Genomic DNA, 14,838 nt, shown 5'->3' with positions numbered 1-14,838 from the left:
ATTCCTGTAACCACTGTATGTACTTATTCTATGTCATACAACTATAGCTGTCACAATCCTTACAGTGCAGTATCTGAATTACACATTGTTAGGGTTTTAATAATAGACTATGAGGAGAAATTCTGTAGTTTATGATATTGCTGGGAGTAGAGAGTTCTTGCACCACAAGGGACACCAAAAAAAAATCCAAACTTGTACTTTTCCTTGGAAGACCTTTTGTAAGAAAACATGTAACTTAAAGGAAAACAATATCTAACGCAAAGCAATGCATTGTGCAGATAACACTAGATAATTGTAGCAATTTTGTAAACTTCCACAGCCATGACATTAGACTTCAATACAACTGGGGGTTTTGAAAGCAGGAAAAAGTTATCATCTATACTTCCTAAATCTCAGACCCAAAAACTTCATAATTCAGGACATTATTCAAAAACACTTAAAAAAATCCCAAAACTTCCAGAAGCACAGAATTGGCACTTATGGCAATAATTTACAATTACAATACAAAACCAAGAAAATCTGTGGCAGAGCACTTATGTAACTGATCGGCTAAAACCAGCATTAATAAACCTACCCTTTATTTCCAGACAATGTTACAACTTGACATTTGAGATGGAAACAAATGCTATGGCTGGCTGGATTAGAAATTTAAAAATTCATTTAAAATCTTTCCATTCTGTTCAAAGCCTAAGAAATCTTTTAACTGCAGCAGCACGAATGCTACTCTGAGTGCAGAGCTGCCCCAAAGTCAGTCACCCTTTTCTACATGTGCTAATAAGTTTGATTTTGGAAGGACAATGTGTACATTCCCCAGACAGGCAGAGTGTGTGTGAAACACGCTAGTCCATGCTGTGCTACTCAGTGAGCTTCAGCAGGGACAGGACAAGCTGAAAATGGCTCTCATCTGTCTTGTGGTCTTCCAGATAGCAGTTTAACTCTTTCATGACTAAGCATCAATATCACTGGGGGAAATGTGTGAAAAGAATTACCTGAATTCCCTTCCATTTATTTTATAGCTCATTAATTTGCTTTCAAATAGTTCAGTACTTTTAAATATTACCTTTGAGTAAGAATAAAAAATTTTGAAGCTCCCAAAACAAGTATCATGCTACAGTTCCATCCTACACTCGTCCCAATCTGTACTACTAAGATAATGTTTGTTTTTGTATTTACGTGACATTGTCTCTTACCTTAAAAAGAATGTTAAAAATGCAAGCTGAAGACCAAAAAAGAAAAGAAAGAAAAAAAAAAATCAACTGCAGGGTCTGTACGCATGCAGAAATTCTAAATAAATGCACAGATACTCATTTTCATACTCTAGGTGTTCATTAAAAAGTACTTTTGTTTGAATGCTGCCGAGTGTTAAAAAAATTCTGAATGTCCCCTAAGGAGTTAAAACAGGAATGCTATATTTTCATGCATCTCCTGCTTTGACAGATGAAAAATGTCAACTGTCCTGTTTTTATTTTCAAGCTTTTGCACTATTCATCTGGTTCATTAGTGCATCTCGCTGCTGCCCCTGACAGCTGCTCGCCCTCTCCTCCCAGCAGCTGAATTTTTCAGGCTAATTTGATCCTCCACACTGAGACGATCGCTAGAATGATTGACTTGCTCCCTGACCTCCAGGGTCTGACTTTGCTGATTAGTATTCTGGGGGTGTCTGAGGGACGAAAGCCCACTGTCTGTCTTCAGGGCTGGTGGCAGCTCGCTCTCTCTCCTTTTTTTTCCTTTTTTTTTTTTTTGAACTGTAAGCCACCAACCTACAACCCTGTAAGGATGCAATTGCTACGATGAACAATAAAAGGAAATGTGTAAGACCTACTTTTCCATGTAAAGGTCCATGTAGCAAAAGCACAGCATCTTGATTTTAATTAGTAAAGTCTACTTTGTTGCATATCAATTAAAACTCCACTGGTAGTGTTTTTGAGGTTTCAGAAATACCTGGGGCTCTAAAAAATTCAAAGACTTTAAAACATACTTCTGCAAAATTACTGGCTATACAGCATTGAATAATAGATTGTTAAACACACTAGAAATAATAATTTTTAAAAATAAGTTAGTTTAAACCTAAATTAAAACATAACTGAAGAGTTTAAATAGCAATTAAACATTTACTGAAATGTCTGATGTGTAAACTTGCCACAGCTTTCCTCCAATTAAGCTGGAGACAATCCACAGTACATATGAGCACAGACCACCACAAAATCAACATAATAAAACATGCTAAAATGCAGGCAGTAGACAAATCACAGAAAGACAACCAGCACAAAACTGCACAGATGAAAAATAACATCATTCATTAGTCCACACAAGTTTTGAAGAACATTAAGTAACCATTTTCCAATAATTAAGAAAAATACTAACAGAAAAACGCTGAGCATGTATTTTCAATTTGCTATACCTATTTCAAAATTACAGATAAATGCTCAAGATAAAACTTCCAAAACAAAACAAGAAAACCCACCACAAATATCTGGTATGTTGCAGAGTCAACTAGATGCACTTCTAAAAGAAATTAAAAGCTCCAATTGAAGACAATGCCCAATACTGTAGCTATATATCAACAACAAGGGTCCTAATAATTATTTTATTCTTGCAATAAGGAAAACAAACACTACCCCATGTCAGCTCAAGGTAAAACCTCCAAAATAAATCTAAGGAGAATGGTATTTCAAGATGCTGAGTTAATCAATGGAACTGAGTTATTTATGTATTTTGTGATTATCTACCACATCAAAGAAAAATTTAATATTCACATAAGTATCAGGATAAAGTCAGCAAGCTTAAAAAAAAATCTTTAGAAAAGTACTACTGATTTATATCCAGCAATTTAATTTCATATAAAAGAAAAATTAACCTTTAACTGTGGGGATTTTATATAATAGTAATTCAAAGGTTTTATTTATTTTTTCCAGATTTAAAAAATCCTCAAGTAAACCAATGAGGGGCCAAGAAACAGTAATACTGAAAAATACTCATCTACCTTTATGCTACCTTAGAGCTTGCACAAGTGTGTAAAGCAGAGCACTGAAATTCAAGGCAGCTGCCATGGTCAGTATTGAGGAATCCCAGCACAGGATTAAGTTTTAGTTCTAAATTCAAACTTTTAAATGCTTCCTATCAGCTGGACTTCCTTCTTTAAATGATCCCCAAGACTTAAAGCAACAGCTGTATACACATCTGTAAACTGCGGACTTGCAATATAGCTATTTGTCCTTTTAATATTAAAGCAATATCAGTGGTAGTAAACAAATATTACTGGAGATGATTCACCTAGCAGCAACATCCAACCTCAACATGCCAATGTCTTCTACAAAATCCTAAAATAAACAAGGAGGTGCTGAAACTGCTGAGCATGTGTTAAATGAGTTCTGCTGACCCACTGAGGCAGGTGGCTTGTCGGTAAACAAAAAGTGACTTGAGTATATTAGCTTCTACCTGGAACATGACTGGGGAGACTTCACTGCCAGTGCTGATGGAACCTTTTTTTTCCCCATCATTGTTCAACACAAGGGTTTATTCTTCTAATCTCAAGAAATGATGCAAAGAGCTTGGAAGACACATTTGTTTTAGAAGCCCACTTGTTCTTCACACCTTCATTTGCTCCCATTTCAATGTGCCCCGTACCTTTATTTTCTCAGAATACAGTATTATTTAAAATTATGTGTCACCTACCAATCTCGACTGTACCAATAGAGAAATTAAACAACTGCAGTTTAACCATCACAGGAGAAGAACAGAAAAATTACATGTATGTGCAGCAGAAGTTATTAAATTGATAATTCATCCAAACTAGTAGCAGTAAGTACATTAAACCATTTTCATCATTTTACTTAAAGTATTTATAAAAATAAGAAATTTGTATTAAAATAACCACATTGCAGTTTTTGAAAGCATTACTTACATATTCAAATCAGTGCTACTACTTCTCAATGCATTTATTAACAAAATCATATAACCAGCATAGGCCATGAAAACCTAGGACAATTTTACACATGCTTGCTATTACTCATTTATTAATCCTTCAGCCATGCCCAATCTTCATGAAATTGCTGTAAAATCTTTGTAGCAAGCCCAGTTAAAGGCAAGTTCAAGTAAAACACAAATAAAAGTATTTCAAATGCTAAAGTTACGTAAGGGGAGGGGGAGAGGGGAAGAGAGTACAAGAATGTTATTAAGTTCACTGTATATATCATTATTACCTCATACAGCAGACAGCCTAGAGACCAGATGTCAGACTTGAAGTTGTAACCATTTTCATGTATTCTCTCTGGAGACATATAATAAGGTGTACCAACTGCAAAAAAAAAAACAAGTATTTTTGAATGAAAATTTCTGTTGTTATGCAGTAGTAAAATTACAGTTTTCCTGGTAGAAGAATACTTTCCATCTTTCTCATTTTGCTACACTTAAAACTTGAACTCATCACTGAAGTGTCACTTAGGACACTTCAGTTTGACAGAAATACGTGAATTAGGTATCTATTTTATCCAATGCAGCTTTATTTTCACTAGTCATACCTCATCACCAGAGCTACGCAGTTGTAGAACACTTCCAAATTTTGCTTTTAAAGAACCTCGTAAGTTTCTTCTGAAAAGAACCAAGGGAAGGTACTACACACACACATCCCTGCTACTTTTCCAAACTGTTATCACTGTGGCTACAAACTAGAAATTCTAGAAATTCTCTTCCATGGGCTGAATTTTATTTTTTGTTTCATGAGATCTGTTCTTCCTTTGAGGATATACAAAGCTGAAAAAGCTGGTTTTGAAACTAAAACACACAGCTACTTTGAACAGCTGAAATTAAAATTGAGCCTGAGATTCAGGACCTTGAGACATGAGGGCAGGAAAACCAGTGAGTGCAGCAGAAGCTGAGGTTCATATAGGTGATTCAGCCATCAGCTGTAGGACTAAATTCCACAAGGGCTTTTCAGCTCCCAAACCTGTGCCTGTCCCAGCTTAATCCTGCCTCAGAGTTGTGGGCTCTGGAAATGTCTCCTCCTGAAAAGCAGCATTTATTAGAACTGTCACAAGAGTGAATTTTTATTGGATACTCAGGAACATCTCTCCCCTTAATTTTAATCAAACCCTACCCATCTGTGTGACAAGTTACTTGGAAGACTGAAATTCTGAGAGATGTTCCAGCTTTATAAAAAAAAATGCCATTACAAAGAAATAGATGAGTGATGGTTTCATGTATGACAGAGCAGTAAGAAAAAAGTTATGGAAAATAACGGTAGTGGCAATTTTAGTGCATTGTTTCTGAACTTTCTCCCTGTATCCTCTGAAACAACTGCCTAGCAGCGAAAAAAAAAAAAAGTCACATATCCATACATATTTTTATTTTAATTTTGTTTGAATATTTTCTTAAGCACTGAATCCAGATGATGAAAAACAGCTGATTTCTGTAGTTTCAAGTTGATTTTATTTTGAAACCAAACATCTTGCAACACCATCAGCGATAAAAATCAGCAATTTCTCATTTTTCTACTTTGTGGTATGAACCTCATATATTAACAGAAGGATCTGGTTTCACTTCCGCTCATCTGAATGGATGAGGCTAACTCAGAATTGATCTCTGTATCAATACTGGAAACAGAGATACAGTGAATATATACGTACTTCCACATCTGAATAATCAGGGTAAATAGCTTTAAGCAATCAGACAGATAATTTTACTCTAATAATTTCCAGAAGTTAAGGGTTTTGTTTTGACAATGTGCCTTACCTTTAAGAAATACCGCATGTCAAACTGTCACACATTCTTAGGGAATAAGGAGGAGGGAGAATTACTTTCCTACTTGAAGGGCCCAGGTCAGATAGGGAAACCCAGAACCACTTATCTTGGGTCAGGCCACTGCTGCTGGTAACACATAATTTCACCTGATCTGCTCCTTGGCAAACATATGTTGAAAACCCATATGAACTGCTTCTATAATAGACAGGCAAAACCAGAGGATCTCACCAGATGGAGATCATGTGGATCTCCATCTCCAATGGATCTGGCCCCCTAAACATTCTGGGGGAGATTTCCAGCTCTAGGAAAACAGAGAGTGCCACAGCCCCTGTCCCTCAGCGCTGGGCTGAGCACTCAGTGCAGCTCTGAACTGAAGCTGTGAATGGAACAGCTTAAAAGAAGAAAGGCTGGGGAAAGGCAACTCAAGAGAGTACTGTGGGAGACATTTTCTCTTATAGGACATTTGCATTCACCCACAACAAAGAATGGGCTTTTCCCTGCAAAACAATAGGCAAGCAGATGGGTAGACCACAATGCCAAAATAACTACCAAAATATCCAGAAGCAGCTCTGTTCCCTAATGTATCAACGTAAGTACTTTAATGGGCACTTAATGACAGATATTTTAAGATTAGAATTGCAACTAAACATTCATTTGGAATGAAACAAGTTTAGTATTTTTATTAACTTACTGTTTTATTTCCCTCTTGAATCTTTTTTAACACCCCAAGGATTTGTGAACTTGGACACCTCAGAAAATTTCAGCTGCATTTTGTATCCACCAGTTAAAGCACTGGTTTAGTATATTCTGACGCTTTGTTGGCAGAATTCATCTAACAACAGAAATAAGTTTAGTAGTAATGTGGTTGTTCACTGGCTACAGCAGCAGTGCCTCTGCTGCTCTGAGGTATAACACACGTGGCTGGCAATGAGTAATGTGCCAGAAAGAGGCTTCACAAAATCCACAGGGGGCAGCTGAAAACACTGAGGTTTGAAGGTTCATAGTCTACCAAAAGCAAAGGTAATTTTAACCAGTAGCTCTGGGAAGCCTCCTGATACATTAGGGGTCTGATATGACCATGATAGTGAAAAGCAAGAACAAATGTTACCATTTTACAGCCTTTAGCTTAGTGTAACACCTTCACTACAATACAAGCTGAGGTCCCCTGATGACTAACTAGTGGAAAGGAATTGAAATTAGTTACTTTACTCATGGAATCACACAAATAACCTGAAGATTCAGATATCATTACTGTTTGTATAGTAAACTGTTTTTAACAGAACACAACTCTAAAGATTCATTATTCTGACATTCAGGAACTACTGAAAGTTGCAATGATCCTTTAAACACAGTGAGCACTCCCAGGACATAGCTGTGCTGCTGGTGAGCAACTACCAGTGTGATTATATGTTTGTCTTAGATTGCAGTGTAACATGTAACCAAAAGTATGTATTCTATTATCAGCAGTTAAAACCAGGTGGGGCAGTGTTCTTTATCTCTTCCAGACCCATCCTCCCTCCTGGGGGTATCTTCTGTTAAGGGGCCACTGAGTCTCACTGCAAGACTGATAAAATTACATCACCCCACTGTGAGATGCTCCACCCAGGGGGAGGAGCCAAGCATTCCTACCTGGGTATAATCTGAGACTCAGAACACCACAGGCAGCCTTTCTCCACTGGATTCCCAGAGGAAGACAGGACCCATCTACACCACCACTGCACCTTCAGAGGAAAACTACACCCTTCTGCAGGATCATTGCTTCAGCAGAACCACATCTGTCACTCCAGGAGGACTGCAGCCACCATTTAATCAGACTGGTATCAACATCCTAGTCAACAGGGTGTCAGGTTGTATTCTGACTGTCAGTGATTTTTCCTTCTGGTACTACTGCATTTTTTATTTTAATTTTCCTAGTAAAGAACTGTTATTCCCATTCCCATATCTTTCCCCGGCAGCCCCTCAATTTCAAAATTATAATAATTCAGAGGGAGGGGGTTTACACTTTCCATTTTAAGGGGGGCTCCTGCCTTCCTTACCAGACACCTGTCTTTTCAAACCAAGACACTGTTATATTTCCTTCCTGAATTTTTTTTTTTTTTTGCTAAGTGAAGTACAGCATCCCAGTAGTATAGAGATATGCAACTTCCTGATTTCCTTTACTCATCTGAAGACACAGAAGTGGGATAATACAAGAAAAAAATCAGTAACTTCAGTGTTCTGCTCGCTGCATTTGCAGACCTGTGATAACCTGCAAGTCTGAACAGTAAACGCCTTGAAAATGGTCTGGGTCAAATATAGTGTTTCCTCAATCTGTTTCTGATCTGGAGCTCCCTCCCTTTAAAGATGCTGTAGATCCAGAAAGTGTTGATTCTTTATGCAAGCTTCCTGTTACTGGCAGAGGGAATGTACATAATGGAAATCGTGGTTAGTACAGACCAGTGACCTGATTTGAAGGATCAGAGGCAAAGAATCTATTACAACAAAAAAAAGAGTTACGATATCAACAGTCCATTTTTCTACCTGGATCAATGTAACTCACAATGTATCTAAGTTAAACAAGTGCATAAAGGAATGGAAAGAAATATAGAAAGTTGCTCTAATATGGTTGCTAGCTCTAAAATAGATACTAGCTTTAAAAGCTACCAACTATTTTTAGGCTGGGAAAGAAAAATCTGCCTGGTAAATGTTAAATGTACTTATACAAAACAATGTAGTAGTTCATTCAGCACAGGTTTAACAGGTAGTTAAACCACAATTTTAAAAATGGCTAATTAGCCATCACTGACATTTCATGCACTAGCATACATAACTATCAGAATTCAGAAAGGGGGCTAAAGAGTCCAAATTACAGTAACCAAAAGACATAGTTTACATACGACTCAGTGTCCATGAGATCACAGCAGTTTTTTAATATAGAGTTCAATACAACATGCTTAACAAGATGAATGTGGATGCTGAAGACAGACAAACCACATCAGAAACAAGCAGCTTGGAGATCCTTTCCATCACTAATAATTCTATAATGTTCAAGGGTTTGTACTTGTTTAATATAGCTATAGGAGATGTCTAAGTCAAGGCCTCACCTTCAAGGACAGGATCCAAAATACCTCACTTATCCAAAGTAACTCTGCAACCTAGCCCACAATGTGCAAACAGTCCTTCTACAGAAGTCAATCTATAAATATCTTGAGTTATCTTATAACAACACAATAATTTCTCTTCAGCTTTCAAGCCACTGTAAGAGATCTTATGTTTCTGTACATAAAATACACAAGCTATTTTAATACTGCTTCTTTGATGACTGCAATGACTCAGCTGCAGATTTCCCTGCCAGCCGGACTGTACACTGGGGATGCAGGTTCTGAGTATGGTTGGGTAGCTAAGTGGAGTTAATTCTATTTACAGAATGGTGCTGCAAACCATCACCTCATCACACACTACTGCATTAGAGACCCATATGTGAGAGGAGAGGAGAGTATTTGCACACATTTTCGTAAGGTATTTTATTCTCCACAACCTGTGTGAGTTTATAGTCAAATTCCTCACATAACATAGTTATGCTGGGGACAGCAGTGTCACAGAAATGATAGAAGTTGTCGAAGCACAGAGGACCAGAATTCCATGCAGATGATTCTCTGCATTCATGCATTTTAAGAAGATTGCAGATCTGCTCCTTTTCCCTGCAAGAAGGGATCCCCATGCTGGTAGCAGTGCCTGCTGGGACAGCACACTGTGCAGCCTTGCAGCACAGCCCCAACAGAAAAACCAAGTGATTCTTTTTGTAACTGAAATATGAAAAAACTTATCTTTACATCTACTGAATGGCTAACAAAATAAAAAACACATATAACCATGAGCTGACCTTAGAATTGCCATTTCACCAAAGAGCATAAGGCCTGGCATTCAGTCATTACAGCAACAGCAGCAAGAAAACTGTAACACAGTCCTAGGGAAAGGAGTAAGAAGTCTTTGTTGATCATATTCCCCTTTCTAACATAAAGTCTTCTGAAAAAAAGAAATTTTGTCAAGTTTGTACCAAATCAACAGTACTAAATGCCTCTACTTCCTCTGCCCTTTTGTAAGAAAGGTTGTCCATTTCCAAAAAGACATAGGCATTACAATAGGAAATTCTTGATAAAGCTGTATAGAAAGAGTTAAGAACATTAAAAAATCCTGTCCAGTGCAGTTTTTTCATGTGTTTCAAATGGACCATCAGTAAAGATTCTAATTAAATCTGTATTATTCATAATTAACAGTTAGAAGCTGTAGCTAATTAAAATTTTAGTACATTTCTTTATCTCTGAAAGCCTGAATCTAGTTTGCTACTGAAATTTTTATAAAGCCTGTAAACAAGTATAAATTGCTACACATATGTTTGTAATTTACTAGGTTACATGCACCAAAGTTTTATGGAATCTTATAAAAAGATACAACATTGAAAATAATTTCAAGAAAACCAGCATCAGAAACTGCACAAGAAATCAATTTAAGAAGTGGTCCCTGTTAGTGACATGACAAATCAGAAAGTCACTGTCTTCTCTAACTTAACAGCTGACACAAACCTTTCTTCTAGGCTGAATTCTGACATTAGGTCATAATTAAGACGGAAATGCGAAAACAGGAGATGGGGGAAAAAGAAAACAAAAAATAACTCCTCTACCAAGACACAGCACCCAAGAGAAGAAACAAAGCTGTCATCCTCCCTGCCTTCCCCCACTCTCTGGATGACTCTTGGATCTGTAAAAGATGAGCTTTAAAGGGCTCAGGGGTTTTACACTGTTTTTAACTATGGCACAGTCTTCAGGTTTTTTTAATTTCCAGCTCAGCCATCACACAACCATTCCCCTGCCAGGAGCCAAAATAATCCAGGGTTGAGGCAGTCTGCTCCTCTTTAACTTCCTGACTTGTGTCTCAGAATGCAAGTCTACCCTCGCACCTTGACTGCTGACCTCTGCCTTATTCACGAGCTCCTACTCCTCAGATTACCATTTGCAGCTCCCTCTTCCCACCCTCCTCCTTCCATTTGCAGGCAGGAGCAGAGCCCACCTGCAAGAACCGAGCCCAACCCGACCTCTCCACAGTGCTCCCAGAGATGGCCACTGGCTTGCAAGGGCAGCATGAACAGCAGCACTTAGGGTGACACACCTTGCCCTGTGACAGCAGCAGATCTTCAGTGTCACACCAGACTGACCTTCAGCCTGGAACCTCAGCACATTTCCAGCCTGGGCTCTCCACTCCTCCTCAGTCTCCTGCTAATGCAAGACTGCACTCTGTGTCTGGGGCTCCTATTAACACCTCAGCAGTTACTCATGGGTTTGACTTTACCAGTCTGCACCCAACATGGTAAAAACTGACAAAAAAGAGTGACCAAAGGCTTTTTGGAGGACAGGGATGTAAGGATAGTGTCAAAAATTTCCTGTCCAAAATATTCTGGTTTTGGCCATTAACACATGTATCACTCACACCTCAATGTGGTACAAGCATGAAAAACATACAATCAATGAACAGGCTTGAGCTCAGCAACCACCTAACACAGATATTTCAGTGAGGGAAAATAATGTTTTCTTATCTAAAAAATCTCAGCTTAACAGTATTATGAACACTAATTCCTACATTTCTCTTTAAAGTAGTTGTTACTCTATTTACAAGGTTTTTCTCTTCTACAGAGATCCTCTTAGATTCTGTCATTCATCCATTACCTACTTTTAAATTTAAAATATATGCCAAATATTTATTTCTTCTTCTTTAAAGGCTTCTTAACCAACACAGAATTCATATGCTACTCAAAAGATGCAAATTACATGAAAATTTTGTTTGGAGAGAGATAATATACTGCTAGTTTTGTATGCTAGCAAAGAATAAACTGAGTGTTTCAGAAAACTTGTAAAAACAAGAATAGCAAAAAAGCAATCTGGGAATGGATTTTATTAATTCTGATCTCCCCTCAACCACCTAAGCTTATATTGAGAAACATCATCTTAAAAAAATGGAAGCTCCTCTGAGAGCTCTTTGAAACCATGTAACCAGGAGGTCATTGGTGCTACTCACGCAGGCACACAGAATTAGGAGATTCCTTCCAGCACTGAATAAAGTTCAAGTCAATTTTTAAAAAATGCATCCATTATTATGACTTCAATGTCCATTTCTGCCTCTGAACAATTTTTAAGACAATAGTGTTACCTAGAAGTGCTAGAAAAAAATAAATTATGCAAAGGAGGGAAAATACACAAACTATGCTGAAAGTAATGCCTCAGTGTTATAGCGTTTCTGTATTTGTCCATGGTGCTGACCATTTTTATTATTAAGAACATCTTTAGGACCATATTTTTATTACTTAAGAACAGCTTTAGCTGGTCATAACCCTTTTCCTCCTCCTCTTGAGTGGGCACAGTATTTCCACCATGTAAGACTCTAACATCTGTACCTCAGAACCTTACCTAAAGAATGTGCAGCTGTGGTTTTGGAGCTGAAAAATCGACCAAGTCCAAGGTCTCCCAGCTTTACTACTCCTGTAGCTGTAATGAACACATTTGCTGGCTTTATATCTGAAAGAAAAATAAATTTAAAAAATTAAAAGTCACAGTGAGGTTGCAAGAAAAGCCACTCTTCTATTAGTAATAGACCCAAAGAGGATTTTATTTACAGCTAATATTGGTAAAATTTGACAGTACTATTCAGAAAGAATGGGTCCAGAATGTAGAAATTCAAATCCATTATTTTAATAGCACAACCATCACTCAAGCAAAGAAAACCAAGAGACATGGAAATTATTTAAAAAAAAAAAAACAAACAAAGAAAAAAAATCCACACACCCAAAGTCCAGAAGCACAAACGGGAGTTCATTACTACTTTATATAAGCTACATAGAAGGACATAGATAGAACTAGAGAATCTCTTTTGTAATGTCTTAAGTAACAGCCTAAAAATGCTTTCAAGAACTGTAAAGCATTTTTCATCACTTTTGCTGATCAAATTACCCATAGTGGCATAATGCTATTTATTTGAAATAGAAAACTGATTCTCTGTAAGAGCAGGCATTAAAAAAAAGAAGCAAGTTTACTCAGGAGAATGGTTATTTGAACGCGTCAACGGAATTGGGCTAATCAAATAGAAACAAAGGAAACTAATGATGTATACCCCAGACAGTTATTTTTCACAAGTAATATTCAGTTTAAGTTTTAATCCAATCCCTTAGAGACAACAGCAGATACTTTTATTCTATGATTTCTAACAAGGTACCTACCTTGTTAGTCTTCTAAATAAACTGACCTGTTATTTTCTTGGCAAGGAAGTTTAGCTCTTACCCTGCTGAAGAGCAATCCACCCTGGCCCTAAACTTACAGAAATCAGTTCACTTTGATAAGCGGGAATTACAGTTTGCATAAGATACAGGTGCAGTAAAAGGAATGGTTAATGACCCTTCAAACACCAGCATTTTCAGGTTTCCAGTAAAAAAGTTACAAAACCTAACAAGCTTTAGGGGAAGACAGAAGCAATTATGTTCTTCTGCTATCTGACCCAGTTTTCAGGAGTTTGGATAAACCTTTGTGTAATAATCCAACACGGATACAGCTCAATTTAAAAATCGCTTTAATTTAATCACTTTTGGCATGTAACAATGGAATGGTTAGATTTGCCACAGGTTTGCCAGGAGCTTTGAACTTAGTATTTCAGTTTAAGGAACTTAAATCCTTTTGTTTTGAGCTAAAATATACAGAAATTAACCAATTTAATTGTAAAAATATTAAAGGAAGGCACCCTATGGAAAAAACCTGTATTTTATGCCTTCTTTATTATATGCCCTCTTTGTATCATTTGCACTTGCAATCACCTGTTGCAGTCAAATGCACAAAGGGAAAGAAAAAAGGAGAATCGCAAAGGAAAGGTATTTGCAGGGGCAGGGGTATCTAAGCTCATCTGCTAAGGGTGCAAAATTTCCAGCTGCAAATGACAGAACTCAGCAGACATTGGGAGACTGTTTCTATCAGGCAGTGAGCTACATTCTAGTACAGGGAGCCACCAATCTAAGACAGGTAATGTCACCTGAACCCAAGAAGTGACAGCCCACACACAACTCACAATCCCATAACCAGAGGGATTTCAAAAAGGAAAAAAAAAATATAGCAGATCTGAGAAGAAGCTATACTATTATCTGTTTTCTTTGACTCAAGAGTTATGAGATGAAATGAAGACCACATCCAGAGGAGACAGCAGCACCGAGGTTTAAAATGGGCCAAGGAAATTTAGTACCTGACAGGGATAGCTGGCAACTACAAGGGCTGTTGGGACAGAGATTGGAAATAGTGGAAAGGAGCAGAGAATTGGAGGAAATGCTCACACCTGCACATAATCCAATAAAGAAGGGACTAGAAGAAAAGCCTGTACATCACGGGCAAGCAGGGTACAAGCAGATACTCTTTAAGACAAGCAGGTACAAGAAGTGCAAAGAATGGACTGTCAGATCTGTGCAGGGTAGGTAACAATACCGGCCAAGACAATGGGCAAATATAGAAGAATAAATACAGGACAGAAGACAAGACCCAGAAAAATGAAGTGGCTATGGCAGGGTATCCATCACTTACAGAACTATCGCTTATTTTGAAAAACCTGCCTACCACAGAAATGCCTACCACAACAAATGTAAAACCACAAATTTCTCTCAGTTTTCTATTACTTCTAAAATCTCACAGAAACGTAATTTGTTTCAGCTGTCAAAATTGATTCCAGCCAGCTTAATTCTCACATAGTTTAGTAAGGACAAATCATCTTTGATCCTGTATTACCTCTATGCATAACACGACGAGAATGCATATGTTCCAAGGCACTGCAAAGCTGAACAAAGTATTTCCAAACTGTTCTTTCAGGAATCAACCTCTTCTGTTTCTTAAAATGCTTAAAGAAAAAAACATGGATCGTGAATATTAAAAATTAAAACTTGCATAAAATGACTAAAAAAAAAGACAGAAAATCCCTAATTAAAAAAATACAAGAGGCTCACAACCTAATGAGAAAGGTTTAACAAAATTTCTTGACATAGAAAACTTTCCCCTAAAATATTAATATTTTTATCAACACTGCATGTGTGTAAGTCAGTCTACA

At 37.4% G+C, this 14,838-nt stretch overlaps 1 protein-coding gene across 1 annotated transcript in view; it reads right to left on the bottom strand.

Moving 5' to 3' along the window:
- Positions 1 to 14,838, bottom strand: part of NEK7 (NIMA related kinase 7) — a 71,137-nt gene that overhangs the window by 14,257 nt on the left and 42,042 nt on the right. The window contains exons 6-8 of the mRNA XM_058842254.1: positions 14,523 to 14,631; positions 12,177 to 12,284; positions 4,203 to 4,297 (exon numbers count right to left, since the gene is read on the bottom strand). Of these exons, the coding sequence (XP_058698237.1) occupies positions 4,203 to 4,297; positions 12,177 to 12,284; positions 14,523 to 14,631 (312 nt within the window). The remainder of the gene's footprint in view (positions 1 to 4,202; positions 4,298 to 12,176; positions 12,285 to 14,522; positions 14,632 to 14,838) is intronic.

The sequence above is a fragment of the Poecile atricapillus genome, chromosome 7, assembly GCF_030490865.1.
Source record: "Poecile atricapillus isolate bPoeAtr1 chromosome 7, bPoeAtr1.hap1, whole genome shotgun sequence".
Taxonomy (NCBI): Eukaryota; Metazoa; Chordata; class Aves; order Passeriformes; family Paridae; genus Poecile; species Poecile atricapillus.
This window is presented reverse-complemented; position numbering and strand designations above follow the sequence as displayed.